General features: G+C 56.6%; 1 protein-coding gene across 8 annotated transcripts in view; it reads left to right on the top strand.

Annotated features, from left to right (window-relative positions):
* Positions 1-27,100, top strand: part of Casz1 (castor zinc finger 1) — a 152,360-nt gene that overhangs the window by 98,150 nt on the left and 27,110 nt on the right. For 4 of the 8 annotated variants that reach the window (XM_070037337.1, XM_070037338.1, XM_070037339.1 and 1 more), the window contains one exon: positions 18,616-18,672. The exons of 3 other annotated variants lie outside the window; for them this stretch is intronic. In XM_070037337.1, the coding sequence (XP_069893438.1) occupies positions 18,616-18,672 (57 nt within the window). Of the gene's footprint in view, positions 1-15,888; positions 15,933-18,615; positions 18,673-27,100 lie in introns of those variants that run through there. One more of the 8 variants, XM_070037342.1, reaches the window with a different exon arrangement.

Genomic DNA, 27,100 nt, shown 5'->3' with positions numbered 1-27,100 from the left:
CAAGGTAAAGGAATTTAATTTATTTGGGACAAGGCTGTGTCGGATGATCAAGCTGCTTATTATGGCTAATGAGTGTTTTTCACCTGAGAATCTGTGGGCTGAGGTTGCTGTTATCAGTTCAAAGTGAGGGGCCCAGGACTCTCTCCCAGTCCCCTTTTTAGCCCCCACCCTGGGAGGTGGTGATGGATCCACCTAAATTTAGGCTTGTGAGTTTGGGGAATCTGGTAAGAAGCTGGGGTCAAGCTGCAGATAGCAGACCGCTGGCCTGGAGGGCAGAATTTATCCTGAGAATTTGGTGTCTTGCTGGTTTTGATCTAATTTTATTCAAGCGTTCCCTCTAAGTGAGTTGAATGTGTTTTACTTTAAGACTTCTCTTTGGGCTTCTTTGATTAAAACCCAAGTTTTGACCAGGACCCTCATATCCTCAGTCATCAAAACCATCTTCCTTCTTCCTACAAGAAACAAACTGGTTGCCACCTCATCAAAACTGATGAGGGGAATGAAGGCCATGATAGTGGTGGGCGTGAAGAGTTGGGCTTAGAATTGTTCATGCTAGGTCCAACTTCATGGTGTCATCTCTTGGGACTCAGGAGCTGACATCTGACCCTCTGAGGTCAAAGAAAAGACCGGAAGGTCAGGAGGGGCAGTATACGTGGGTAGTTGGAGAAAGATAGCATGGTGGCTGGCTCTAAGAAAGGGTGTATGATCTGGGGGACAGGACATCCAGAATCCAGACTCTGTCCTGACAGGTGAGATCTTGGTTAATGAAATATGGAGGTCCTCAAGACCTCCATTGCCCAGGTAGAGTGTGACACCCCCTGCTGGGCAGAGGGTTGAAGGTATCTGAGGCCACTGTTGCCACCCTGCCCCTCCCTGCCTTCCCTCCCCCCTCCCACCCACAAGAACAGACCCACCCCTCTCACTAATCAGGTGTTTCATCGCCTCCCTCTCAGACCCCACCCCCTCTCTTCGGAAATGAGGCCCCCACCCATCCCGGCCTAGAAGCAGAACTCAGAGATGGGCCAGGAGTTTGGCTCCACCCCCTACCTGGCATTGGCAAACCTGCTTGTGGGCGGGCACAAGGGACCCAGGTATTACTCAGCTGGAAAGCAGGCCCTCCTGTTTTCCTCCCTAGCAGGCAGCCAATTGGAGCTGGCACCCATCCTCCTGCCAAGCCAGTCCCTCCCAGGCCCCTGTGGGTCACTCCTCCACAGCTCTTCTGGGAGGGGTCCTGAGGGCCTGGCAGGAAACAAGGGGCAGAGACTCCCATGGCACCTCTTGGGGCCTTAGGAAGGCTTACTACTCCCAGCACTCCAGGGACAATCTTTGGAAACTTTTCCTAGAAGCCAGAAGGGCCATGGAGGTCAGTGGAGCGGACACTCCCATTCCCAGTGGGACCCGGGCCTGGAGTCTGGCCACGGCAGAGAAGGGAGGTCCAGGATGTCAAAGTTCTGTTTCCTAGAGAAGGCATCTGGTAATCCTGTCTGCCTCTTCTCTGAACTTGGAAGTTTCACTTAATCTCAGCACTTCAGAAGAAAAACACTTTTTCATCACTTCTAAAAAAAAGGGAAGCAGATGGGGACTCCGATCTGTCTCCTCGGAGCCCGACTCCGGGCCAACCCGGTGCTCATCTTCAGGAGCTAGGAGCGACTCCCTTGACCTTCCGAGGGCACAGGGGACACAGCCAGGCCTCAAGCCTGGCGCAGTGTGAGGCTCTCTTCCTTTGGGAACAGCCCAGGGATGGCTTTGGCTGTTAGTACTGGTTGAGGCTGGAGACACAGGCCCCAAAAGGTATCTATCCCCAAGGGCCTCCAACAAGTACTGGAACAGGATCATGCATTACCTGCCGTATCCTCCAGCTCAGGACATATCTACCATTCCAAAACACTCTGGTCACAAGTAAATCAGTGGCAGGAGACTCCTTCTCAGGAGGAGATAGCAGGACCTCAAGACCTTTGGGGCCACGTGGACCCCTTTTCCTTCACCATAGTTCAGCCAAGGGCTGGATCAATCTGGACGTCTTTAGCAATAAAAAATGCCGATGTCGTCCTAATTCACCAGGCCCCGAGATGACAGCAAATTTACATTTTTTAATTAAACTAGCAGCCAGTTTTTATGAGAGGGGGTTGGGTTATGCAAATCAAATGGTTGTGTACGGAAGATTAGGAGAGTTTGGGAATAAATTCCACAAATGCTAATAAAAAAAAAAAAAAGAAGGAGAGCAAGGGAGGGAGCAGAGAGAGGAAGAGAGGAGGACATAGTTCCATTAGGCCCTTTTAGAGTGATTTCCCTTGGGGAGGGAGTGAGGGGGGAGGGGAGCAGGAAGCTTTCAGACACAGGTAAATCCATCCTGCAGTTGGGAAGCTCCCCTAGATTACATTCCCCCCAACACACATACATACACACACACACACACACACACACACACACACACACCACACACACAGCTGATTCCTGCGTCTGAACACATTGGGAGCTTGGATCAAAATGGCTATAAAGCAATCGTTGCCCTTGATTATCTGGGATCCATTTGTAATGCCCCTCTTTCCCAGGGGAAGCTGGGTAAGGAGGTAAGGAGGGGCTGTCCCAGTACAGGATCCAAGACAGGCTCTGCTGGGGAAAAGACCAGATAGACAAGAGGGCAAGTTCAAAGACGTGACTCTGTGTGTGTGTGTGTGTGTGTGTGTGTGTGTGTGTGTGTGTGTGTGTGTGTGTGTGTGTACGTGCACGCATGCACGCGCGTGCACGTGTGCCACCCACACATGCGCCACATGGCTGCAGCCATATCATCTGGGAAAGTTGGATGTCATGCTTTGAATCAGGGATTCTCTTATGTTTTAAGCAGAAGCCCCTGCATGGCATATTGGCCCAGCTTTCAACTGTGAGGAGGTGAGAAAGGGTGGGGTTAGAGAAGCTGGCCAAGGAGGCTCCTTAGCCTGGTTCTTGGAGTTTTCTAGTAGCCTGGGCAAAAGGAGACAGGCTTCAGACTTTTCTCAGGTAGGGTTGGACCCCAGGAGGTAAAGAATCTGGCTTTCTAGCTCAGCCACTGTGGCCCACATGTTTGCCTGACTGCTTCACACCTGAAGACCCTCTGTGAGATCAGACCTTTCAGTAGAGGTTCCTGGGACCCTCGCTTGCTCAGGTTCCGCTCCACCCAGCCTGCTGCAGGTATCGGGAAAGGGCTTGTGTGTTTCTACGCCTAAGGATTTTATGCTGGGCTTGGGGTAGAGCCCATTGCCCTTGTGCTGTTCCTTCCTTCAGACTCACTTGGCCAGAGGCACCCACTAAACCAGTCTAAGCTTGGCCCGGTCCCTGCAGCCAAGCTGGGCACCAGTTTTGCCAGTCTGCTCCAGGGGGTAAGTGCTCTGGTGCCATCTTGGCAGAAAGGAGCTTGTGGAGCCAAAGGCGCCAATGGGCTGTCTTGGAAATAGTGAGTTTCCCGATGCCATCCAAACAGGCCGGCTGTGCACTGGGCAGTGACACTGGGAGGGACTTGGATGTAAGAGGATCTTTAAGATCTTTTTTTTTTTTTTTTTTTTTTTTTTGGTTGGTTGTGAGGCTTGAACTCAAGTCCTGGGAGCTGTCTCTGAGCTCCTTCACTCAAGGCTAGCGCTCTACCACTTTGAGCCACAGTGCCACTTCTGGTTTTCTGGTGGTTCATTGGAGAGAAGAGTCTCACAGACTTTCCTGCCTGGGCTGGCTTTGAACTGCGATCCTCAGATCTCAGCCTTCTGAGTAGCTAGGATTACAGATGTGAGCTACCAGCAGCTGGCTCTTTAAGATCTTGCATTCTTGATTTTGTTCAGTGAGGCAGGTGTCCTGAGAGGGGTCACGGGGAAGAGAGGACATCACTGGGACCATCTCCTTGACAGGAAGTATTTTGAGATGGATCTCTGGACAGGTGAGGTGGTCTTGAGCCAGCCCTGTTACCTATTAGAAGACAGCAAAAGGCAGGCTGACAGGCTGGGCAAGGCCCTTCCTCTCCTACAGGAGGCAGAGACAGCCATGGCGGGTCTGGAACTGACCCTAGGGAGATCCCACCCTAGGCCTTTGTTCCCATAGGAGGAACCAGTGGGTATGGAAGGACCCATGAACTCTCCAGGAGAGGGGCTCTGAGAGGCTGGCACCAGCCAGGCCCTGGCCTGGCCTCCTCAGCAGTGCTGCTGTTCCCCGCCCCCACGGGGAATCTGGCTGCTTTGCAGCTTGGGTTTTTATGATGGAAAAATAAAATAAATGGAGGCACCTTTGGAGGGCTGAGTCACGGCAGCAGTATCTCCTCATTAACGCTCTGCCCCTGGCTCAAGTCTCTGCCCACTGCCCAGGCCGTGGGTTGGGTGGGGCTTACGAAGGTTCTTGGCCTGACTGCTTGGCTCCCTGGATCCACCGGCTGGCCCACTGTTCTGATGGGGGTCAGCCGTTTCTCCAGGCCTCGGGCTTGGCATCGAATTCTGCCCTTCCTGAACTGGTGTTTGGACCTTGGCTACCCTGGCTACTGCCACCATTGGTGCCTCCTCCTTCTCTTCCACCTCCTCCCTCTTCCTTTCTTTACTCTCTTCTCCCTTCCTCTTTTGCTTCTCCTTCCTTTCCCCACTCCTTCCTCTTGTTCTCCTCTGCTCCTCTTTTATTCTCCCTTCTTTCCCCCCTCTTCCCCTCTTCCTTTCCTCATCTCCCTTCTCTGCCTCCTTGCTTTCTCCACCTCCTCTCTTCCTTCTTTTTTTTCTTTCTTTTCCTCTCTTTCTTTCTTTCTTCCTTCCTTCCTTTCTCTTTTTTGTTGGTCATGGGCTTGAACTCAGAGCCTGGACACTGTCCCTGAGCTCTTTTGCTGAAGGCTAACACTCTACCACTTTGAGCCACAGGTCAACTTCTGATTTTTGAGTGGTTAATTGGAGATTAGAGTCTCATAGATTTTACTGCCCAAACTGGCTTCAACCCATGATCCTCAGATCTCAGCCTCCTGGGTAGCTAGGATGATAGGTGTGAGCCACTAGTGCTCAGCAGTCTTCCCAGTTTTCCTTCTCCTGGTCTTTGTCTTTGGAGAGGGAAGGAAGTTGCTCAGTAACAATCATGGACTCTGGGTGTCATGTGGTGGTGCCTAGCCTGGGTCTAGCGTGAGTAGGAAGGCTGAGGAAGAGGAGGGACAGTGGGCAGGTGTGTGGAGGAGCCCATGGTCCTGTCAGGTGCTTGAGAAAGGCCGCAGCCCAGGGACCAGTGTGCATCTGTGGAGCTGACCTGTACCTCACACTTGGGGCTCTCAGGATGTGCACACCCCATCATGGAAGAACCCCCTCCCTGGGCAGATGGCGAGACCGCAATTCAGCAAGCCTCTGGTGGGTTCAGAGGTGCAGAAACTCAGGCTGCTTGGACTTTCCCCCTCAAAGGTGCAGGCCTGCCTGGTGGAGAGGTCTGCTGTGAGACATAGCCACCGGGCTGGGAATGGTGTGGGAGGGGACCAGGAGCATGCGCCCCCCCCCACTTGCCTGGTCTTCCTCACTCCTGAAGAGAACAACATTGCATGACCACTTCAGGGTTGTTGTTTTTTTTTTTTTTTGCTTGGTCACCCAACTTTCTGCAGACTGACCTTTCTTATGCTCACCTTTTTGGCCGCCCCCTCACCCTACTTGCCATCTTGCCAGCTTCTCACCCAGTTGGACCTGGAAAGAGATCAGAAGCTGGCCAGAGCCTGCTGCTCTGTGGATCTGGGGGGCCAGGGCATCCCTGGCTCATGTGCTCCATCCCCCCGGGACCTTGTTCAATTCTCCTGCTTCTCCTAATGGTGACCATTAGATATGACCATTAGCTGCCCTCCCAGTGTCTTCTCCCAGTGCCTGGTATGCGAGCACCTTCCTGCTGTAAGTGCCCGTGTGGCTGGTCCATGGAGGTGCCTCTTCCCCTCAGTGCCTGCCCGGCTTCTGAGTGGAGTAGAAGGAGAAAAGCAGGAAATGTTTCGGCTTCTCAGGAACTTTCTAGAGGCTGATTTATAGGAAGGAGTAGGGCTGGGATCAAGGTTGATGAGAGGAGGTGAGGAGGCGTACGGACTAAGATAGGCGTTGGATGGTTGGATGGGAACCCCAGCAGCTACTAGCTTTGACCATGGCTCAAAGTAGGGAAGGCCTGATGTATGAGAGGTCAGGCCGCTGCCCAGGGAGACCGGAGGGAAGTAGCCAGTGGGGTCTGGGCCTCTCTTCTGCTTCCTGCCTGGCCCCCCTCCACTCCTGCCCAGTAGATTTCCTCTAGGCCAGGACCAGTACAGGGAGAGATTGTCAGGAGCCTCATGATCCCATGCTGAATCCGTGGGTTGCAGACCTCTGCCCAGCATGTAGTGTTTGGACTGCTCCTGCTAAGAACACATCCTACAGGCCTGCCCTCTAAGGTCTCTCCCGGCCCTATTGGCCTTGCTAGGGTCCCTTCTTCAAGCCTTCTTGTTGGCTTCTGGGCTCAGGCCAGGGTACTGCCTGAGAAGTACATCTTCTCCCTCACTGCCGTCCCGACCTCAGATCCTACTGCCCAGTGCCTTTCTCCCTGCCACCTGTGCGGAGGAGAATCCAAGGCCAGCCTAGGCCAGAGGGCCTGGTCCACCACAGGAGGATGGGCAGGGTAATAGATCTCCTGTCCAGCAGGGGGCGCTCTCTGTATCTGCCCCAGTCCTCTCAGCGGCCTGGTCATGTGGGCCAGTCCTGGTCCATGTCTTCCGGTCCTGGTAGAGGAGGGGGAGCGTACCCTCCCCACCCCACCCCCAGGTTCCTTGGCTGAGTTTGTTTTGCCAGGGTGACCTGTTTAATCATCTCATTTTCTGGTGGCCGTTTATTCCTCGTTTCCACGGTTACGGCCCCATTAAGGGGAGAAGCAATAAGGCAGCGAGTCAAACAGGTAATAAAAACATTAAAGCCCATGTGCACAGGGAGAGGACGGTGCGGGGGAGGGGGCTCAGTGAGGTGAGACGCCCAGGAGCAGCAGAGGTGCGGGGCCCGGGCTGCCTTGTCCTCTGAGGCCTCAGGAAGACTGTGCCCGAGACCCAGTACTCAGCCCCTGGGTCCCCTGGGCAACAGGCTGCAGGGTGGTGATCAACCAGGAAGCAGCAAAGTGAAAGGGACCAGGGACTCCAACTCCCCAGGACTGTCCCCAGCGGCTGGGGTGACCTGCGTCCAGGCCCCGCCCCCTCCTTGGGTGGGGATGGGGGTGGGGGATGATTTCTGACATTGTTTTCAGCTCTAGAATTTTTTTTTTCTGCCAACTTTATCAGAAAGCATATTTGTGGTGAGTGCTGCTCACAGGGCCAGTCTGGTGAGTAAACACTCCTGGCGTGGACGGCCCTGTGACCTTGAGAAAGAAGCGTACAGCAGTAGGGGCCAAGGACACTCGGGGAGAAGAGGGCCAAGCGGCCAAAGGCTCCAATGAGGGGTGGAGGACCTGCTTAGGCAGGGAAGGCCAGGGTGGGGGGAGAGGACCGGCGGGACACGTAACTCAGGCTAGGTATGTGATTTGCCCCTGGGTGGACAGGCCAGTTACTGGCCAGTTTCCCCAAGGGCTTCCTTCCTTCCATAAGTGGACACTGAAAAGCCACAAGGAAAGTTCACGTACATCCCTCCTGGTGCTCTCCTCTCCCCCTCCCTTCCTGGGAGCTTCCTGGGTATGTGGCCCTCTGCTTTGCCTTCAGGCTGGCCACTGAGAGTCCACGTTACTTGGCGGGGGGGGGGGGGGAGACAGCAGAGCACACAGCAGGCCCAGAATGGTGCCCAGCACCTGTTGGTGAGGTGCTTGTTTGTTTTTTTTCCTTTTCTTTCCTCCTCCCCCCCCCACCCCGCACTGCTCTCTTGCAAGCACATGGAGGCCTATGTTTGATTATTAATTTCAAAGTTGATTCTGACTCAAGAGGGGAGAGAGAAGGTATGGGAAATGGGGAAACCCTTTTGGCTGGGAACTGTGCCTTGGGAATGGGCCTAGATGAGTTAATATTCCGATCAAACAATTAAAAATAGAAAATGCTCCCGGGGCACCAGCTGCCGAGGCTCTCGGCAACTGTCACCAGCGGGTTCAGGGGGCAGGTGGTGCTGGAAGGAGGCTCTCCACAAACAGCACAGCTCAGAGGTTGCAGTGTGTGCTGCTCTTCGGGTCCGGGACAGGGCTCCGTGCTCCTGCTCCTCCCAGCTCCCCTGCCCCCTCCCCGCCCAGGGCTAGCGCTCTGGTGAAGTCATCGCCAGATGCCTTGGTAATTGCTTTAAGAATCCAACTTAAAATAAGATGAAAACTTATATTCCTGGGTGAGGAGGAGTAATTTCCCATCTAATAGTGGATTAATGGAAGGATTATAGCAAGGGGGAGGGGGCTGGCTGGGCAGGGGGAGGGGCTGCTCATCTGATAAATCTGAAGTCTAACCCAAGACCTGGGCCAGGCCCCCACTCCTGTGGTCCTCTTGGGCTGCACCGTGACCTGTTCAGGTGGAGGTCAGTGTCCCTTCTCAATGACAGGAACCAGTGTTTCAAAGCCGAAGCAGGAGAGGTTCAGGTCTGCCCTTACTCCCATGGGCGTATAAAAGGCCCCTGTTATCAGTTTCCCCAAGAAGGAGGGACCTCAGGGGCCAGTGCCATACAGACTCCAGGCAGTCTCCACCGGTCAGCACTGTGTGCTGAGAAATGCACCCAGCGCTGGAAAGACACACATTCCTCCCCCACTTGGTCTCTCCACGTTGATGGTCCTGCTTGGGGCTGGAAGGAGGGTGGGCTGTTTGACATGGTCTTTTCCTGAGGTCCCACCTAGCTGGACACCTCCAGAGGTCAATATATCTGGGCCAGGAGGGGGAACTGGAGATAGGCCCTACCTTGCCCCCTGGGTGGGTGGGGATGAAGGGTCGGCCTCCTCCCCAAGGCCTGCTCCTGGACTGGCTCATTTCAGCTAGATGCACAGCACCTCCCAGGCCTGACGGGACACTGCCTGAAAACCAGGGGGCTGGGGCATTAGAAGAGAGCTTGCAGCTGTGACTCCACCGCCTTTAACACAGAAGCCTTTCCACCAACTGATCACGGCCGGGATGGGGCTTCTGGAGAGGACAGGAACCACATAAACAGCCCCCCACCATACACCCCATTTACCCACACTGTGTGTGTGTGTGTGTGTGTGTGTGTGAGAGAGAGAGAGAGAGAGAGAGAGAGAGAGAGAGAGAGAGAGAGTGTACTAGGTCTTGAACTCTGGGCCTGGGTGCTGTCCCTTAGCTTCTTTGCTTAATGGTAGCACTCTACCACTTGAGCCACAGCACCACTTCCAGCTTTTTGATGGTTCATTGGAGATAAGACCCTCACAGGCCTTCTGCCGGGGCTGGCTATACACTGTGATCCTCACAGGCCAGCCTCCTAAGTAGCTGGGATTACAAGTATGACCACTGATGCTGGGCTAGCACTTTCCTATTGAGAGATTCAGAGAATGCCAGACCCAACACCCCATCACTCTTCATCAGTTTCCCTGGAGAAGGACAAGGAGTTTCCCTGACTCTCGGGCAGGAGGGCGGGCGGGCAGGGCTAGGGATGTGGCTTAGTGGCACAACACCTTCCTAGAATACGCAAGGCCCTAGATTTGGGGGGTGGGGAAGAACCCACATATGAGGAAACAAACTTGAGTTTCTTTCCAGATAGCAGGAGACAGCGTGTGGGGTGCCCTGCCAGGGGACCCTTCACATGGCAACGTTGAGTGGAGGATGGCATTTACCGTGCCACCCAGCCCTCGTCCCAAACATCTCTGGGCCCTATGCCTATCCCATGCGTCCTTGCGGACATTTCCCTAGATCTTGTGTTCAGTCACTGTGCGCTGAGCTTTTGCAGGAAAGCTGCATGTTCCGCAAGCCCCCACGGTAGCTGAGCTCTAGAGAGAGGAAAAGAGATATTGGGTGTGACTTGGAAGTGAGTGGACTGGACCAGGCACTTGTGGAAGCCGTGGAAATGAGTGGTGTTCCTTCTCCTAGGAGACAGGTGTGCAGATGCACGTTTGTAAGAAGTGGGGAGACATGGGACCCCTTGCCTTGGCTCCCTGGGAGACCGGCTCAGGAGGGCGTCTCCCCCTGGTGGGCCTGGCTCCTGGAACCGACAGGGCTACAGGGTAAACTGACCGCTTTGCGGACAGCTGTTCCCCAGGGGAACCTCAGCCTGAGCTGGCCATTTTTTGTGGAAATGGATTCTGAGAGGACCCAACTTTCTATGTCCCAGAGCTGACCTCCTGCTGATTTCAGAGTTGGGGAACAGCCTGGTGTTCTTGGGGGAGACTTGGTGGTACTTCCTGTGGCTCCTCCGCCCGTGTCCCACCCCCACTGCCTCCAGACCCAAGGAAGGAGTTAGGGAGCAGTAGAGCTGAGAATGTCTAGTCTAAACAACCCAGGAAAGCGTGGCCCAGGGAGGAAGACGAGCCAGCCCCACCGATGGGGAGATCGGGCTCCTGGTAGGGAGCAGGCAGCTTCCCATAGGAGCTGGTGTGTGGCCCTTGCTGTTCAAGCAGAAACATCCACATGAGTGAATTGCAGGCCCTGCTTTATTGACTTTTTCTCCCCCCCCCCCAAAGCTGGGGCAGTGGGCAGGATAACTAGAGGACAGGAGGTGGTTACCAGCCTATAGAGTCTCTTTCTTAGCCATGCCAGACACCCCATCCCAAATCAGCGAGGCCCTGGCCTTCCGTAGCACCTCACAGGCGCTTTTTTCTGGCCTGCTGATGGCAAGGGTTGCTTGGGGAGGAGGGGGCTCCTCCGGAGGCCTTCCATGTCTGTCGTGAAAGCCAGATCCTCCCTCAGTGGCTGGGAGCCGGGCCCTGAGCCGGAGGAGCCGGGGATGTTTTCTGTTTCCGGGTCCCTCGGGGGCCCAGGGGCAGATTGAGACAGGCTCCTTGCAGGGAAGGTGTTAACAAACAGCAGGTGATTAAACATGACAAGCGGTGACATTTCTGTTCAGGGTTCTCAGTCCCGGCAAAGCCAAGAATGAAGCTATAAACCCTGACATTTTGTGTTATGCACTGAGAGTTTTTTAATAGACCTCGTTCCCTCTTCCCCAGTCAACTCCTCTCCCTCGTCACCTCCCCCTCTCATCCACGCCCGGTGGAGCCCCCTCTCACCCCAGCCCACCTGGCCTTCAAGGGCCTTACTGGGCCTTCTGGCCCCCTGACCTCATTCTCTGGCCCCTCTGGCCCTCCTGGCCCAGGAGACCCGGCCCTCTGTGCATTTCTTTCCTTTGCTCTTTCCTGTTGCCTCTCTGTAGTACCCCCCTTCTTCCTTCACTTGCTCACCTCCTTTTTTTGGGTCCTGATCTCATAGCCTGTCCCAGTTGTCCAGGACAGCAGGTGGCTGTCCCTGTGTCCTCTTTGTGCTCAGAACATTTCCAGACAGACTTGAGAAGTGGGTATAGGGAGATTGTGGAGATTGGTGTGGGATTTTCCCCCATCTTCTTTTTTTTTCTCTCTCTCTCTCCTCTCAATCCCCTTTTCTCCTTTTTTGGGACAAGGACAGGAGGGAGAGGGAGAGACTTGTTCTTCACTGCTACGAGTTGCTGGGTTTATTCAGAAAGGAACTGGCCAGCAACAGTTGTTCCTCCTGCATTGAGAAGCTGGAACAACTGGGGCCTCTTTTGTTCTTTGGGCAGAGCCTGTGAAGGGCATTTGGAGGTGAGCCCCGGGCTCAAGAGGGCAGGAGACCACTAGGCGGGGTGTGTGTGTGTGTGTGTGTGTGTGTGTGTGTGTGTGTGTGTGTGTGTGTGTGTGTGCGTGTGCACGCATGCGTGCGCGCGTGCATGCCAGGAGTCCCTGCCCTGGCACACAGCGACAGTTCCTAGAGCTCTGCAGGGTTTAGTGCCGAAAGTCTGGCCACATCCTGGGGCCCCCGCTCCGTCCTAGAGAACTCAAGAAGCACTTAGTTTTCTGTGTTCATTCAGTAAATATTTACTGGGCCTGACACTGCACTGAGCAGTGGTTCTCTTCCATAGATCTCGCGGTCTAGGGAGGTGGTGGGATTGTGAGTGCTACAGAAAAACTACGGGAAAAAGCTGGGCTCAGGGAGAGAGCAGAGGGAAGGGCTGTTCCAGAGAAATCCCCAGACAAAGCCACACCACAGCTGGGACCCTAGAGGGATGTGTAGGAGCACAGGGAGCCGCTTCTGCCCAGAGGTCCAGGAGAAGCAGGTGCCACCCCTAGGTCTGCCTGGCATGGAATAGAGTTTGACCAGTGTCCCCCCTGCATTGGTGCCTTTTGATCTCTGCAACGCCACACTTGCTCACCCTGCCCCAGACTCTGCAGAGCACCCCAGGAAGTCATGGCCCATGGATTGGGGCCACCACTGCCTTTCCCATTTTCTAGTTCCTTGCTGGTGACTCACGGGTAAGGGGACAGGCCTGGTGGAGGGCAAGGTGCAGAAGGGACAGGAGCCAAGAGAGCATCTTGTCTGCAGTTTCCTCCTGGCCTCTCCACCTGTTGATCTCAGAGCTTGGTGGGATGGCCGGACCCTTTGAGCCTGTGCTCTGTGCTGTGTGGTGTGGGAACTCTTGGTGCTGGGTGTCATCCCCGTTAGACCCCTGAGACCTCAAGGCATTCTTCCAGGTCCCCTGGACCAAAGGGGAGAGTGCCAGTTGGGCTCAGGATATAGTTGAGGGATTCTGCCAAACCAGGAGAGGGTTGAATCAACCTTTTAGAGAGCCAGGACAGCGAGGAGGCTGCAGAGCGACCCAGGGCGTTCCCGAAGGCAGCCAGGGTACAGCTCCTTCCCCACCTGGACACACACTCCAGTCAGTGCGTCTCTCCAGCCACGGCCACTGGGCAGCCATAGGACCTGATGTCTGGAAGGTTTCCCCCAAGTCCTCTTTCAGCCTCTGCCCAGGAGTGCAGGAGTGGGTCCCCCCTCCCCGCCCCCCCCCCCCCGCCCGCACATCCTCCACCTTACCACTCTACTGAGAGGGACCAGGTTGCCTTCCTGTCTTAAAAGCAGTATCAAGGGCCTAGGGCAGACTCCAGCCACCAGCCCCCTTCCTCATCCCACTCTGCCATTCTGCCAGGCCTGGCCTGAATCCCTTACTGCTGCCCTGACACCCACTTTCCATAGTCCAGCTGGACCCCCTGAAGAGCCAAGAGGCTCAGCTTTGCTCCCTTATTTGGCCACTGGGTGCAGAGATGGGGGGCAGGAGAGCATGCTCAAAGGGAAGGCAGGGGAGGGGAGTCCCAGAGCCTGGACTTGGCCTGCTGCCCCTAAAGGTCCGTAGCCAGGTTTTACTGTAATCCCTACATCCTGTTGCAGATCCTTAATCAGCTGGAGCCCAGGTTGGGCTGGACCCTGTGGTGACACTCGGGCCTGTAGCATGGAAAACCTGAAGCGGAGTTTCCGGAGCTGGGGTTGGGACTGTGAGGATGAGGCAGGTGGAGGGGAGGAGAAGGGCTCCAGGGTAGTACAGGATGTGGACAGAGCTCAGACCCACCATCCACCCAAGCGGGGCTGGGGGTGGAGGAGCAGCTGCTGCAGGCTGGGAACCAAGTCAGTGGCCCAGGGGCGGGGCAGGGGGGAGGGGGAGGCCCATGTGGGCCCCTCAGAGAACACTAGTCCGTGGGGGCTGCCAGGTTGCTGGTCCATTACCCTGGAGACAGCTGGCCTGAGTGACAAGAGACTCGAGCCTGGAATCAGCCAGACAACCCTGGGTGACCAACTAAACTTCTAGCCTAAGAGGGTTCCTGCCATTCCAGGAGCTCTGCTTGCTACAGACGGGCGGGCACAGAGGGCCCAGGATTTGGGCAGCCTGAGCGACACAGAGAGACAGAGACAGCAGGAGCAGCCGCCCTGGCTCAGAGCTGAGCTCCGTGCTCACCCACAGCCCCTTAGTTCAGTCCAGCCTTGCGGTCTCTGCCTGAATCTTGGTGACAAGTTAGGAGGCAGAGAGGAAGGTACCCCACCTGAACCCCAAGTCTTCTCAGCATAGGATACAGTAGTGGGGGAGAATGAGAGGAAATGCATAGGCCAGAGATAGGCAGAGAGCGGAAGGCAGGAGAGAGCTGGCTGGCAGCGGGCGGGCAGACGGGCGTCTGTCCTGCCAGGGGCCTGGGCTGGCTCTGTAGACAGCCTCTTTTCTATATGGAAATGAAGAATTTAGGCTAATGGAGCTCAACCATCTCTAATTTTGCGATGGCAGGAGGATTTTGATTGAAAGTAATTAAGCAAGCTAGCTGTAAAATTAATTAAAGCAAAAGGGGGGGATTTTTTATTGGATTGGATAGCGATATAGCGTCTGTCAGGCGGGGGACGGATGGGGGTGACCTGAATCCTCTGCCCTCCCCCCTCCCACCCGGGACGTTTATGTCACTTTAATCTCCTTACAGCGGCTGCTGTGCATTTGTTTGAAATAATCAAGGAAATATGGTCAGAAATTGTCAGCTTTCAGATCTAATTTACCTGACAGTCCCTGCGCGAGCCCGCGCGGCCTGGGGAGTGAGCGCGTGTGAGCTGAGCTGGCGGGGGAGTGGAGTGGGCTGGAAGCACTGTGGGCGCTTCAGCCCGCCCCAGGCCCAGGCATCCTCTGAGGGGGGAGGGACAGGGCTGTCAACCCCATGGACACCTCCCTGGGCTCCTCCCTGGGCTTTGCCCCTCCTTGGAGCAGGCCCTCTACCCCCCCACCCCCACCCCCACCCACCTGCTGCCTCTTCCTCCATGCAAACCAGCTTTAAGGTTTAGGGAATATAGGATTAGAGAGGTGATTGTAATTCCTTATTCCAGATGGCTGACAACCGCTAAACCCCATCCACCAGGGCCACAGTTTTAAAAATACTCCTAAATTAGTCCCCTCATGTCCTCGTGGTTGGCCTCCGCAAGAGGATTGGAAAGATGGGCTGTGGGGATAGAGGGAGGTGCAGTCTGGCCACCTGCCGCCCTTCCCACCTCTTCTGGGACTGAGCCTCCTGTCCAGGGCTTCTCTGTCCCAGGCCCTGTTCCAATCCCAGGATGGTGCTTGTCCTGCTTGAGTCTTCATGGCACAACTCACAAGGTCCAGGGGGCTTGGCCCCGGGTCCCCCCGACAGGAAGGGCACTTCTGCACTGTCTGCCTCCTCCCCGCCATCATGGAAAAACAGGCCTACAGCTCCAGCCTCTGCTTCAATTTCCCTTGGAGATCTGGGGTACCCTGCCTCCCAGAGGCTCTGAGATCTTGGGGTCCCTGCCCAGCTGGGCTAGTCTGTGGCTTGAACCTTCCCTAGCTGGCAATCCTGGTGGGGTCTCTTTTAAGCAGAAATGGGGGGCGCTTTGGTCTGCTGAGGGTGAGAGGTTGAGTGGAGTGGGGTTCCAGCCCTGCGCCTGTCTGGTCCTGGGCAGCGAATGACCTGTTCTGTCACCAAACCTCTCTATAGCTCAGGCTTCTGCCTCCATGCCCAGTACTTGTTCCCAGGTGGCAGTAGAGAGAGGGTGAGCGGGTCCTGAGGACAGCCTCAGGAGCTCCCCGTCCTGCCCCAGCTCCACCCTGTGCCTCTGAGAGAGAGAAGATGTTGGGAGTTGGAGACGCAGCAGATCAGGACAAGCATCGGGCTCTGCACTTGCCCGCTGTAGGCCATGCTCACTAGAAGGCCTCTGTCCTATCTGCTCTTGGTGCCACCCACTCTTTTGTCCTCCGCCCATCCTTCCTCTGCCCCTGAGGGTGCCTCCCTGCCCCCCCCCCCAGCCCACTCTGGGTCAGGGTGACTCAGTCTGCCTTCTCTAGCAATGAGGCAGGTGAGCAGGAGGCTGGGGAAGCATCACCTGCCCCCGTCTGAGCTCTCTCTGCGTCTGCCTCCACTCTCCCCCCACCATGAGTCACTCATGGGGGGTGCTGGGGATGAAACCCCAAAGAGCTCTGCCCTGGAAAGAAGGAGAAGAGCTGCTGGCTCTCCTGCAGTTCCTCAGAGCACAGGTTTTGGTGTCTGGAATCCAAGCAGCACAGGGGGCTTTGGGGCCCTGCGCTTTGTTGCAGGTAAGAGGCAGTGGTTTGGCTAGATACCATCGGAGCCCAACCAGAGACAGAGATCCTGCTCTGTATGCCCATCAACTGCCCAGGACCCAAACCCCACAAGATGGGCGGTTAGAGAAGGTCTCCGGCCTCAACCCAACTGCTCATCACCACACACAGCTCACAGCTGCTCCAGGGAGCCTCAAACATGGAGGCACCGGCTCCACGGCCTGCACCAGGGCCCAGGAGGGCCGCTAGCCCCAGACCAGGGAGACTGTTCGTAAGCTGGATGCTGGTCCCAGGTAGGAGCCACAGTGGAGGGAACTCCTGTAGAAAGGAGCCTGTGGCAAGTGACTGGGGCTCTGAGGCGGGAGGAGAGGCCCCTCACAGTGCCCTAGTGGGAAGCAGCTGTGTTGGGGTGCTCTCCTGGAAATCCACTCTGGAACAAAAGCACTTAGATCTCTGTGACTCTCCCTGGAGGGGAGGAAGCGGGGTGAGCAGGGCTGGCCATGGGTGCTAGGATTGGAAGGGCAGAGGCCAACCTGGCTGCACACAAGCCTTCCACAACAGCCTACAACAGCGTGAGTCCAGGGCGTCTGAGTCAGCGACACTTGGGCACCTGGAAATCAAGGTCAGCCCATTAGGGCCTTGATACCCACCGTCTAGCCGAGCCCTCCACCCTTGAGGTAGCACATGAGGCCTGAAGGGTGCCTGCTGTCTCCTCTTCCCTGGTCCCTAGGCTTTGAGGTGTGGCCTCTCCCCAGGACCTGTCTCTCTACCTTCCCCTTGTGTAGGTACATTCCTAGCTGAGTCTTTTGGATGGAACTTGGGGGACAGGGGAGGCAAGATGGCAGATAATGGGCCCGGCCCTTCTAGCCCCAGGGTACTCTGGTCTTGTTGACCAGGCCTAGGTCTCTGCAAACCTTGGTGAAGAAGGACTTGCCTTGTGTGGGGTTTTGCCTATCCTGCCTAGCTGGGCCTTTTCTCCCTTTCTGTGAGACCTGGCACTTGTTAGGCTGGCTGGTTTACCCGCCCCCCCCCCAACCTGCCCCTCTACCCCCACACACGCGCACCCAGGACAGAGAGAATTCTTCCTCATGCTTAATAAGGTCTGGTAGATTTGAGAGAGTTCTTTCCCCACAAGAGCTGGGAAAGAAAGTTGTGGGAGGAAGCTCAGGGGTGCAGCCTCAGGAACCAGTCCCTGCAGGGTCTCCACGGTGCCAGGCACGTGGCCGTGCCCCGCTAGAACCCTGCTAGAGTTGGCCAGATCTGGCCCAGCACTAGGCTCCTGGAAATGCCTGTAGCCAGGCTGGGCCGGGCCATCCCCAGCTTCTGGCCGCACAGTGGCTCCCCATGCAGGACCCAGTGCTCCTGGTACGTCCTGTCTTCTCCCCTGCTCCCCTCGTGCTCCCCCTGCCACCCCAGGCCCAGCATTTCTTTCCTCCCACCCGGCCTCAGTTTCTCACCCATCAGGCCTCCCGTCTCCCTGGCCCAACTCTGGCCGGGCCTCCGTCCCCCCTGGCTTCACAAGTCGCATTTTGCTGCCAGCGCAGGGCACTGAAAAACTGCTGGCACTGCCAAAAACCCTGTGTGCGCTATGACTCCCCAAACATCCCTTTATTTTTATTGTTCTGTTAATTACTGTTTAAACTTTAATAAGTTACTTCGTCAGGAGGGGGGACCTGCCGTGAGCTTTTCTGTGCAAACACGGGGCCCGGGAGTGACTCGGGTGTAATATAACCCTTTATGCGATGTGGGAATGTTTAGATTGTAACAGAAACTTGTTATTTTAATGACAGTTGGGGGGAATCTGAGCTCTGGAAGGAGGAGAGGTGGGTGCTCCCCTCCATCCTCACTGAGGGCTTCGGGGGTGGCCTGGCTTTGCCAGGGCTGCCCCTGGGCTGTGTAAGAGAGGGTCCAGCAAGCTATGGGGCTCCAGGGTCGGCGAGCCCGAGCTGGCCAGGTGGGATGGGAAAATTGGGCTTGAGTGGTTGAGGGGTGGGGGTGCAGGAGGGTTTTCCCATCTCAGGGCAGGGATAGACAAGCCTGCTCTGCAATGACCAAGCCACGGGCTCTGCCCCGGTCACTGTCGAGCATTGGGCCAGGTGCTCTGCGCTCCGCAGCGCACAGCCGGACCTGTCATCCCCGCCACACACGCCGTACCGATGAGGACCCTGCGGTCCTGGGCAGAGGAAACTTGGCTCGGAGTGGCAAGCTTTCAAGTGGAGCCAGGCCTCTGGTGTGGGTTTATTTGATTTGGAAGCTTCCAGGGCACAGGTGCTAAGGGTGGTCTGGGAAAGCTGGACGCATCCCACCAAGCAAGGGGCAGGGGCCCCCACCCCCCACGCTGGGATCTGGGACTGGTCTTGTCAGCCTGGGGGAGGGGGGAGGTTTTGAAGTCTGAGGGTACCTGCCATCCTCCACTCCAGGCCCGCTTCTATCTCTGAGGAAGTTGGGGACTCAGGCCCAGGGTAGGGATGAGAGTGGCTCCTGCCTCAGTTTCCCCCGAGGCACTTCTGCCCATACTCACTTCCAGAGTGGGACTCTCTTGAGTAGGCATTGTACCCTCAGAGACTGTAGGGCCCCCTGCCAGGACCTCAGGACACTTTGGGGCCTGTTTTCTTGCTTTGTCTTCATTTGGGGAAAAAAAAAAAATCGAAAATGTCTGTCCATCTGGCCACACAGCCAAACTTCTGCTCTATTCCAGGCCCTGGAGTGGCAGCAAACAAAGGAGCCCCAAATTGCCCTCAAGGGCCCATGCCAGGTTGGTGAAAGTCTCACAGAAAGGATCAGACCGGGGGGGGGGGGGGGCGGGCACCGCTGTCCAGTCACCCTGGCTTTGCATGCGGGCAAGCTCCACTCTCCGGGTTCCTCCCCTGGAGGGCACCACGGGGAAGCCTGCCTTGGGGTGGGGGAGGGGGCTCCTGCTGAGCAGGTTCAGGGGTTCAGGGCCCCCCGTGCCCTCAAGCTGGAGGAAGAAACCCCTCCCCCCCCCCCCCCCCCCCGCATGGCAGTGGCGGAGTGGGCGACGAATCGCTGAGGTTTTCCTTTTCCGAGCAGCGCGTTTCCCTAAATTGTCTTTGACTGCGTGCATGGGTAATGAAAGTTTATGCCCTTGTTAGAAGGACAGGCGGCCAGTTCCAGTTAGAACTGGGGCTGTCTCCCCGCCAGCCCCCCTCCGTCCCCTCCCCAGCAGGAGGGAGGGGGAGAGAGAGAGAGAGAGAGAGAGAGAGAGAGAGAGAGAGAGAGAGAGAGAGAGAGAGTGAGTGTGTGTCCATGCACACACACTCGAGCCTTCCAAGCGCACACGTGTGCACCCGTGCCCCTCCCCACCTCCCCCCCCATAGAAAGCTGTTAGGGGAAGGGAGAGGAGCTGGGGGGGGGGGAAGAAAAAAAATTTCCATATTTGTGTAAGTTGCTTTAAAAGCATTTTATCATGTCATAAAAAAGGGAAAGTACTCTCAGAAATTGATCCTCTCCGCCAGCCCATTGGACAGAAGGACGTTGGGATGTTAATGGCCATCTTGCTCCAGGGTGGCTTATTAAAAAATTTATACATAAATGCTTAAAATTGCATAAATTATTTAAAAAAACCAACAAAGTAAGCAATTTGAATTCCCTCTTTTCCTCCCCTTCGCTCGGTGCCCCCTTTCCCAGCCCCTCCTCGGGGGGCCTCCCTGTTCCCCAGGCTCCTGTCCCCTCCTCGGGGGGCCTTCCTCCTCCTCCTCTTCTTCCTCCTCCGCTTTCCTGCCATGCCCCCAGACGTGGCCACGGCTGTCTGCCCTGTCCTCCGTGGGGTTTTCCCTGCCTCACCCACAAATTAATGAAGTAGCCAGCCCACCACCAAACACTCACATGCACACGCGCTAATAAAAACACCACTAATAATGTCCCAAATCGTGAAATTAAATATTAAGGCCAAAGGAGGCGGACGAGAAGTGGAGCCGCCGCCGCCGCCGCCGAAGTTGGGGCTGATGAGTGTGTCTCTCGCAGGCGTGGAATGTCACCCACACATCCTGGAGACCGGAGTGGGGAGTTTTATGATGGTTTTTCATTGATTTGTTTCCCCAGCGCAGCTGCCGACCTCTATTGAGGGACAAACATAATCAGCACTGACGCAAATTAGATGGTTATTCGTTTTGAAAATTGACAGAAAAACAATAAAAAAGATGAAATGCTCCCAAATCAATAGATATAATGAAATTCAAATAATCCGAGAGATGAGGTCTCCATGGCAACTGATAATGTGGAAAAGAAAACAATTCAATAAAGGACAGACACACTTTGAAAACAGATTGGGCCCGGGGAGGGGGGCGGGCGGGCGGGCGGAGGGCTGGAGTGCGGCTGGCGAGTGAAGGATCACTGTCCGTCCCAAGGACACCCGCCATAATTAAGCGAGGCTTTCGGCCCCAGAAAGTGCAGATTCAGGTTTTAATACACAAAATTATTTCAGGAGCAGTGAATCGGAAAGTCGTTTGTAATGACCTTCCTGAGAGGCCCGGGCGCGGGGCATGTTGGAGGCTGGGCGGCCGGGCCCAGCTGAGTTATGGCATATTTGTGTTTTTATAGTGCGGAGGGGAGGGGGCGGGAGGGGGGAGGGGGGAGAAGGTTAAACAGTATTTACAGCTCAGTTGTTTTCAGAGAGGAAAGAGAAATAGAGTTCATAGGGAGATGCAGCGGGCGGGCGGGCGGGCGGGCTGGCAGGCAGGCAAGCCAGCCAGGAGGCCTCCGGGCAGCGGGGTGGGGAGGTGGACCCCGGAGGGTCTCCCCACTTAGACTTGTCTGCACAGACCGAGGGGATGTCAGGAGCTGCCCCCCTTCCCCCCCCCCCGCCCCTGCATTGGCGGCTGGTGCGTGTGGCTCAGCCAGCCGGGCCTTCTGAGTGGGAGGCCTCTCTAGGGCAGCGTGGTGCGCGCGTCCACCTGCCCCTCCGCAGTCAGTGAAAAGATAAGACGTTTCCACGGCCTGCCGCTCACCCTCCCCAGGGCACAGTAAGGATGCCAAATGAGCAGGTGGGGGACCCATGTCCCCCCTAAGTGGCCGCCTACTTTATTCTTTCTGCCTCCCTGCAAGGGCCTACCTGGAGCAGGCGGGAGGGAAAGGCACGGCTCCCGCTGGCAGAAGTGGGGGCCACACGGCCTCCGGAACCACTCCCGTGGGGCAGGGCAGCGTGGGTCCTGAGAGCCCAGCCCTGGGGAGTCTGGGCCCCCCCTCCCACCCCTGAGGCACCCCATCGGGCTCGGTCCTCTCCCTGGCTATGTTCTATTACCATGACCACATGCAACATTTTGTGTCTGGGCCATTCTGCGTGCACACGTGTGAACGTGATTGTGCAGGTACGGTGATGTCCGTGTGTGTGTGTGTGTGTGTGTGTGTGCGCGCGCGCGCGCACAAGCAAGCGTGCAGTTTCTGTGCATTTGCTTGGGGTGTGTGTTTTAAATCTCCCCTGGGTGGTAGCTCTCTTTCTTCCCCCCTTCCTGTTTGGCTGTGACCTGGGGGAGATTGATCGCCATCCGGGGCCATGGATGGTAGCAGCTCCTCTGATTTATAGAGTTACTTACGCTAAGTGAGGCCACTTAGACGCGTCTGGATAGTAAACCTTTTAACTGAACTAAAAAATCATAATAAATAAATAAACAAGCTAGGGCCCAGCCACCAAGCCCCACCCATTCCCCAGCATGGAGCTGTTGAGAACCAGGGACCTTGCCCAGAACCCTGGGGGGACAGCAGCCAACCCTCACTCCCTTAAAGACCCAGGGGTCCATCCGTTTTGAGGTGAGGATGAGATCAAGCTCAAGGGAAGGACACCCTTCTTCTGCAGGGGGAGCAAGGGGAAGGAACCATTGAGATGGATGTGGCTGTGATGGGAGGGGGAGGAGGGACATGGGGAGAGCTCACGGCACCCATGTCCCCCCCCAACACACACACACACACACACACACACACACACACACACACACACACACACACACACACACACACACACACAGTGGTAGTAGGGATTAAACCCAGGGCCTTGCTAGGCAGCCACTCACTTGAGCCATGCCTCTATTCCTTTCACTTCAGTTTGTTTTTTCAGATAGGGTCTCAAGCTCACTTTACCCAGTCTGACCTCCAACATCAGTCCTCCTTCTTCTGCCTCCCAAGTTGCTGGGGTTGTAGGGGTGACCCATGGTGCCTGTCTTTTTGGGGGAGGGGAGTACGGTTGTGGGGCTTGAACTCAGGGCCTAGGTGCTATCCCTGAGCCTCTTTGTGCTCAAGACTAGTGCTCTAGCTCTTTAAGCCACAGCACCACTTCCAGTTTTTAGTGGGTAATTGGAAATAAGGATCTTATGGGACTTTTCTTTTTTTTTTGCCGGTCATGGAGCCTGAACTCTGGGCCTGGGCACTGTCCCTCAGCTCTTCAGCTCAAGGCTAGTGCTCTACCACTTGAGCCACAGTGCCACTTCTGACTTTTTCTGCTTATGTGGTGCTGAGGAATTGATCCCAGGGCCTCATGCATGCAAGGCAAGTGCTCTACCACTGAGACACCTTCCTAGCCCCTTATGGGACTTTTCTGCCCAGGCAGGTTTGAACCGAGATCCTCAGCTCTCAGCCTCTTGAATAGCTAGGATTACAGGAGTGAGCCACCGATAACCAGCTGGTGCTTATCTTTGTAATGCCATGTGTGTCTGTGTATCTATGTATGTCTCTCTGTGTGTGCGTCTGTGTGTCGTCTGTGTCTGTGTCTGTCTGTGTGCTGGTCCTTGAGTCTGAACTCAAGGCCTGGCACTGTCCCTGAGCTTTGTCCACTCAAGGTTACCGTTATACCTCTTGAGCCACAGCGCTACTTCCAAATTTTGGGGTGGTTAGTTGGAGATAAAGAGTCTCACAGACTTTGCCCGGGCTGGCTTTGAGCCTCCGTTCTCAGATCTCAGCCTCCTAAGTAACAAGGATTACAAGTGTGAGTCACCAGGACCCAACTTCTTTGTAATGACTTTTAATCATTCATTCCCCTCTGAACTGAACAGTCAGTAAAGTAAGAACCAAAATGATATAGGATGCAGCTTTTTGCATGTGTGTGGTGATATTGGGGCTTGACCTCAAGGCCCACGAGCTGTCCCTTAGCTTTTTTGCTCAAGGCTTGGCCACTACCACTTGAACTCTCAGTTCCTTATCTGGCTTTTTGCTAACTGGAGATAAGATTTTCACAGACTTCCTGCCAGGGCTGGCTTTGAACCGTGATCCTCAGATCTCAGCAGCCTGAGTAGCAGGGATTACAGGTGTAAGTCTTTAGTGCTGCCCAACAGGGCTGCCCATCACAACAGAGTCTCAGGATTGGGCCCCGGGCCTGATCTGTGGAAGGTGTTCAGCGATCTGTGAAGCTGAAGTTGAAGGTAGCAGTGGAAACTCTATCAGAATGCCTACCCTGAGATACCAAGATAACTGGTGCGCAGTCTGTGGGAAGGGCGCATGCGGGTTAGGTCTGCCACCTTGGACATCTGAGCCAGGTGTCTTCCCACCACTGACTGGGTACCTGAGGTGTTTGTCACCTCGGCTGTCTCATCTGGAAACAGAGCAACCAATATGTGGCTAGCTGATGGCCACCAAGGTGACGGCAAATGCCCAGCAGAGGCAAGAGGTTCAGGACACGTCCGCTGCCGGTTGGCCCAAGAAGCCACCAGAGTGGCCCAGCAGTGCCCATGGCCCCCTGGGTTCTCTGGCCACAGCGAAGCAGGACCCCAGCACAGCGCCAACCCGGGGGACCAGCTCCTGGCCCCTGCCTCCCCATCTCCTGATATACAGCGGGCATTAGGCTGCCCAAAGGGATTCTGCATCCTTAGGAAGAAATATGTCCTCATTTTTCTTAAACACCGTTTCCACTGAGTGAAATGTTTAGAAGGGACGCACGGGGAGAACTTTATTTCCTACCAGGGAGTTCAGAGCCACCAAGCAGAGCCCATAAAGCACCCGGAGCCTGGTAGCTGACAGGCAGCCCAGCCCCGAAACACATTACTCACGGATGGGGAGGGGGTGCCAGGCCTTCCCCGGGCCCCTGGGACTGCCCTCCCCTTGGCAGGACAAGCAACTCCCAGACCCAGGGCCACGGACTGTGACCTCCAAGCCTCTCTCCTCCCCCTGGAGCCCAGGCTGCCTGTAGGAGAGGGCCTGGCTCTGACTGGGTGAGAAAGGAACAGTTCTAGCTCCTTCCAGCCCTTTACCTCCCCGATCAGAAAGATCGGGGAACACGGCCGGGGAGGGAGGGGGCAGGTGCAGTTCCAGGAGCCCTCCCCCACCCCCTTCTCACCCAGCGCTGGCAGGAGCCCTGGCCTCGGCAGCCTTCGGAGGGAGTGATGAGATTCATGCCATACTGGGCCTTTCTCCCAAGGCCCTCCCTTCATTCGATTTCTGAAGCTGGCTGATTTGAATATTTATAAATATCAGTAAATTATTTATTGTAGCAATCTGCCGCACCATTTTACCCATCACAGTTAACACTTTAGGGGGCTCTGTGGTATGGGAACAGGAAGTCGGGATGGGGGAAGTAAAGAGCCCCGGGCAGGGAGAGGCCTGGGACCTCCCTGGAGCTGGGTTGCGGACCGCCTCGGCCCCAGCCTGTGAGGGCAGCGGCAGGATCAGCTTCCTGGTCTTGCGCCCGCTCATCTGGGTTCTTAGGAAGCTTTGGTGAGCGCCTGCCGTAAAGGACCGTTGGTGCCGCCCCCGCAGGGGCCGCCTCTGGGGGCTCGTTGAGTTTGGAGCCCTGGCAGGGCAGCTTTGGAACCTGGGGAGCCAAGGAGGGGCCATTTGCTGGGATAGGGGAAGGGCTGTGAGGGCAGCCTCAGGCCTGGCCCTTGGCCCTGCCTCTCCCGGGCCAAGTGAGGTTACCTGGCCGGAGTATGTTGAGCCAGGTGTGGCAGCACATCTGCCGTTGTGTCCCCCTCCCCCCCCCCCCCCCCCCCCGCCAGGGCTCAGCTGATTTCTCTCAGATCCTTGCATGCCAGGCTCTGGGCCTGGCCCACACTTGCAGCCTGCAGCTTTTCTACAGGGCCCAAAGCTGGCCGAGGCCTGGGGCCGGCAGTCGGGCCGGGAGCTCCTGCCTCCCTCCGCTCAGGGACCAGGCTGCGGCTTGCACTTTACCACCTCCCAGCGCTCACCCCAGAGCCACTGGGAACCGGTGACACAGGCCACCAGGAGTGGCGTGGGCTGTTCAAGGTCTGTCTGGGCTGTTCCTCCCCGGCCCTCACCCCCCGAGTCTGCCTGTCCCTGGGTGAACGGGGCAGGAGTCCTCGGCCCTCCCGTCCTCCAGCCCAGGCCTGCCTCCTGGGCAGTATTGTTCCCAGAGGAAGTGTCCAGTGTAAATAGAGCAGCGGGCAGGCTGGTGGCGGGAAGGAGATGAAAGGGGCAGTGACAGGGCCGGGGACGGATGGCTTCCTCCCATTGAGGCCTGGCCACGGCGTTTATGTTTTAGGGAAGAAAGTCAGAGGCATGTTTACATGGACAGGAGTCTGGGGTCAGACCGTGGGGGTGGGTAGTCTGTGGGTCCCAGGGCCTTGCTGGAGTGGCAGTGGCAAAGGTCCAGGGTGTAGGCGGGAAAGCGGGCAGGCAGCAGCTGAGACTCAGCCCCAGACGTACCCCCCTTCCCACCACCTCAGCCCCACACGTGTTGGCACTTACCACCATAACTCTTGCTTCTGCCTCTGCCCCTGCGTCCCCGGCCACCTCCTCCACCCTTGGGATCCGCAGGGGAGCCAGAGGGAGGGCAACATCTGGACGGCAGGTGGGCTGGGGCTGAGCAGCAGCTGGAGGGCAGGTGTAAGGGGAGTTGGCAGGAGCAAAGGGGCCTAGGGTTGGGGGCGGGCCCCGGGTGCACAGCTGCAGCACAGCTGGTGGGGGGGGTGCCAGGCCGGGACTGAGCAGGCACACAGCCGAGACCAAGAGAGGGCAAGAGAGGGTGGGCTGGGCTGGGTGGGCCAGGGTTCGGGAGCCTCCAAGATGGGTGTGGGGGGGCCCAGGAAGGGGGTGTCACCAGCAGCAAGTGCAGCCTGGGGAGCTTCTGCTTCCCTCTTCCTTGGGATAAATATTTATAGATTCATTTGCCGTCTGCCATACACACTTGGCTGCATACCTCCTGGTAAAAATAGTGTAGGCTTCCCCTCCCCCACGCCTGCCCTTCCCTTCCCCATCCAGGACGGGGGACACAGCGGGCCAGATGAGGCCTGCTAGCTGGCTCAGAGGTGAGACGGGGTGGGGTGATGGTTCGGGGCACACTGCTGGGCTTCCAGGAGCTCTGTGTCCCTGCAGAAAGAGGCAGGGAAACTCTGCAAAGTCTTGGAGCGGTGGACGGTCATGAGTAGAATGGACATCCAGCAAAGGCAAGGGTTCGGGGTCCTGAAGCCATGGGGGTCCGGGACTGGAGGACAGCGAGCAGACCGGGCAGACCCTTGTGCTGCAGTGAGCTGAGCCAGCAAGGCCGTGCACCTCCATCAGCTAGCGACAAGGCGAGGATCTGGGGCAGCGATACTACTGTGTCTGTCAAGGGACGGTTATCTGTGTGCGTCCCCGTGTGGGCTGGGGCCTCTGGGAACACACTTCTGGCCTCTCTGTGGGTATGTGTTTTCGTGGGGTTTGCTCCGTCGTAGAGCAGTGCCTTTGGACCATAGGCCCGAGGAGCAGGTCTGAGTCTCTTCTCCCACCAGGAATCTGCAGGTTTCCCTGGGAAGGGGTGTGAGAGGCATGGTTGAATGGGGCTCCCACCTACACAAAGGAATGTGAGCTGAACCCCTTCACCTGGCCACCACCCTGTGCGCACTAAACGGATAAATGGACAGACAGATGGACAATTGGGTGCTGTATGTGCTGTGGGCACTCTTGTTGGCCTTCCTGGCCCTATGTCCCCAACAGTCTGTGGGCCCTGATGGGGCAGAGTGCAGACCAAGCAGCCACACGGCATGGTCCAGCTCTGCCCAGGGGCTCTGTGGCTGTCCCAACGTGTTCTGGGCTTCTCAGGAGTGGCCAGGCTTTCCGGGCTCCAGGAGCCAGCCAAGGCACAGCAGGAGAAGGCAGGAAGTCCTGGGAGGGGAGGAGCAGCCTTCGAGAGGAGCTCTGTGTGTGGATGGCCAGAGAGGCTCCCCGGGGTGAGGGTGGGGAGCTAGGAAGACCCCGATGAGGGAAGTTCCTGAAGGAAGATGGAGGTCTTTTGGAAATCCTGAGTG

The sequence above is a fragment of the Dipodomys merriami genome, unplaced genomic scaffold (assembly GCF_024711535.1).
Source record: "Dipodomys merriami isolate MVZ:Mamm:240054 unplaced genomic scaffold, mDipMer1.0.p SCAF_28, whole genome shotgun sequence".
Taxonomy (NCBI): Eukaryota; Metazoa; Chordata; class Mammalia; order Rodentia; family Heteromyidae; genus Dipodomys; species Dipodomys merriami.
Note: the sequence above shows the minus strand (reverse complement) of the source record. Positions and strands in the feature narration are given on the sequence as shown.